This window comes from Ostrinia furnacalis, unplaced genomic scaffold, assembly GCF_004193835.3.
Source record: "Ostrinia furnacalis isolate ACB-3 unplaced genomic scaffold, ASM419383v2 OfSCF3137, whole genome shotgun sequence".
NCBI classification, from domain to species: Eukaryota; Metazoa; Arthropoda; class Insecta; order Lepidoptera; family Crambidae; genus Ostrinia; species Ostrinia furnacalis.
Window position 1 is genome coordinate 344,095 of NW_021133376.1, and position 2,278 is coordinate 346,372.

Genomic DNA, 2,278 nt, shown 5'->3' on the forward strand with positions numbered 1-2,278 from the left:
TAATAAACCCTCAACATAGCCCTCTCGCCGTATTTTTGTAGCTTAAATACAATTTTAAATAAGAGCGGTAATAGAAACACTTTTCTTAATTTGGTTTCTAATAACGACCCATGGCGTTGTTAGAATTTTGATAACGTTTTTTATTTTAGTATTTATATATTTAATTACGCATTTAACCTCGATTTTTTTGTCTTGATCGATTCATAAGAATATTTCACATAATTAAATCAATTAACGCCATACGTTTATTGTCATAGGTTTGGCATAAAACTGCAATGAACATTAAAGAATATCTCATCTTTAATATTTGGTGCTAACTGCTCGCCATTTGTAGCTCAATTTGTTAAGAACAAGAACGCTAAGCGTTTTGAGAGTTCTAAGCCGGCTGCGGTTGATGCAATAATCAATTCGCACTATATGGACGACTATATCGATAGTTTGCCGGACCAAGAAAGTGCCATTAATGTAGTGAGAGATGTGATTGAGATACACAAGGCAGGAGGGTTCGAAATACGTAATTGGACGAGCAACAGCAGCGCCGTGCTAGACAGCATTCCAAAAGAGGCTTTAGGTCCAGTGGCTGTCAAGTTCAAAATAGACGAACAGTTGCAAGGAGAGCGTATTCTTGGCCTAATGTGGTACCCGAAGGAAGACGAACTCGGTTTTGATGTCTCTTTGAAACGGATTCCTGAGAGTGTCATTCATGGTAAAGACAAACCTACAAAACGTTTGATGTTGCGTGTCATAATGTCTGTGTTTGATGTTTTAGGATTTTTGTCGCCCTTCACTATACAAGGAAGAATTATGCTGCAGGATACTTGGAGGATAAACGTCGGTTGGGATGATTTGATACCCGATGACATTTACGCAAGATGGTGCCAATGGATCGACACGCTGAAGGTAATTAATCAGATTCGTATCCCAAGATGCTACGTAAATGTCCACCGAACGACCGACGACAGCATGGACCCTAGTACTGAAGCCCCTGTAGCAAAAATGTCATTGGTGGCGAGCCCTATACCGAATCACTGCCAAACAGACGCACCAACTTTCGTAGAGGCCGGAGGAAGTAGTGCTGCGAATGGTAAAAACTACAGCGACCTTCAACTTCATGTTTTTAGCGATGCCTCTACAAAGGCTATGAGCGCGGTTGCGTATTGGCGTTGGAATGATGGTGATAAAATTCGTGTTGCATTTTCAGCCAGTAAATGTCGTGTACTGCCGGTGAAGCCGATGACTGTGCCACGAGCAGAACTCCAAGCTGCTGTTCTGGCCGCAAGATTGGCGGACACGATTGGGAAGGAGCATCGACTTGCTCCTGCACGGCGCTTCTTTTGGTCTGATTCAACCACAGTCATCCATTGGATAAGAAATAGCAAACGGAAATATAAAGTTTTTGAAGCGAACCGACTGGGTGAAATTGATGAGCTTACTCGTGTGAGTGAGTGGCGACATGTTCCAACCAAAATGAACATAGCAGATTTGGCTACAAGAGATTCGTTCAACTTAGACTGTTTTCGCGGCGAATGGTTTACGGGGCCTTCTTTCTTGTACGGCGTCGAAACATCATGGCCCGCAGGTATGGTTCAACCTGAAACAGAACAAATGCAGTCGGGTTACGTTATGGTTATGGAAAATTCGCTTGAAGCCTTACCTGTGCCTGACCCGCATCGCTTTTCGTCCTGGCTTCGCCTGGTGAGGGCTACGGCGGTCGCTCTCAAGTTTATTGACAAGTGCAGAGGACTTACCGGTGATGTAAATTGCGATACGATGCGACGAGCGGAATCTCTGTTGATAAAACAGGCGCAGACGGACTCCTNGTTTAAATTAAAATACACAATTAAAATCAAAAACATAAGTCAAAAACTAATTAAAAATTATAGTCAAATTAAAAATAAAAATTAAATATTAAATTAAATAGGTTCACCATAGGTTGTCTGGAAGAGATCGCTTCATAGCGATAAGACCGTCTAATTGTACCTTGTGTGTTCCTTTTCTTCTGTTATGTTATTTGTTTGGTGTGCAATAAAGTGTATTTATTATTTTATTATTAAAATTAAATTAAAACTCAAATAAAGTTTAAATAACGACCCCCACTAATCATGTCATCCTGTGTTCTACAGGGTACCGAAAAATCAAGTATAATAGAAGAATTTATTATTTTACTAATACTGCTTGANTATCTCAGTTTTTTTGTCATGTCTTAATTAGTTAAATTATATATTTTTTATATTCGAAATCTATGTATAACACCAAAATATTACCCTTTGTTTTTGTT

The 2,278-nt window shown here is 39.7% G+C and overlaps 1 protein-coding gene across 1 annotated transcript; it reads left to right on the forward strand.

The window, feature by feature from the left end:
• Window positions 1-304: 304 nt before the first annotated feature.
• On the forward strand, window positions 305-1,803 carry LOC114357334 (uncharacterized). Its single transcript, XM_028310903.1, has 2 exons — window positions 305-900; window positions 1,202-1,803. Exons 1-2 carry the CDS (start codon window positions 418-420, stop codon window positions 1,226-1,228), a joined length of 510 nt encoding a protein of 169 aa, XP_028166704.1. The 5' UTR covers window positions 305-417; the 3' UTR covers window positions 1,229-1,803.
• Window positions 1,804-2,278: the final 475 nt, after the last annotated feature.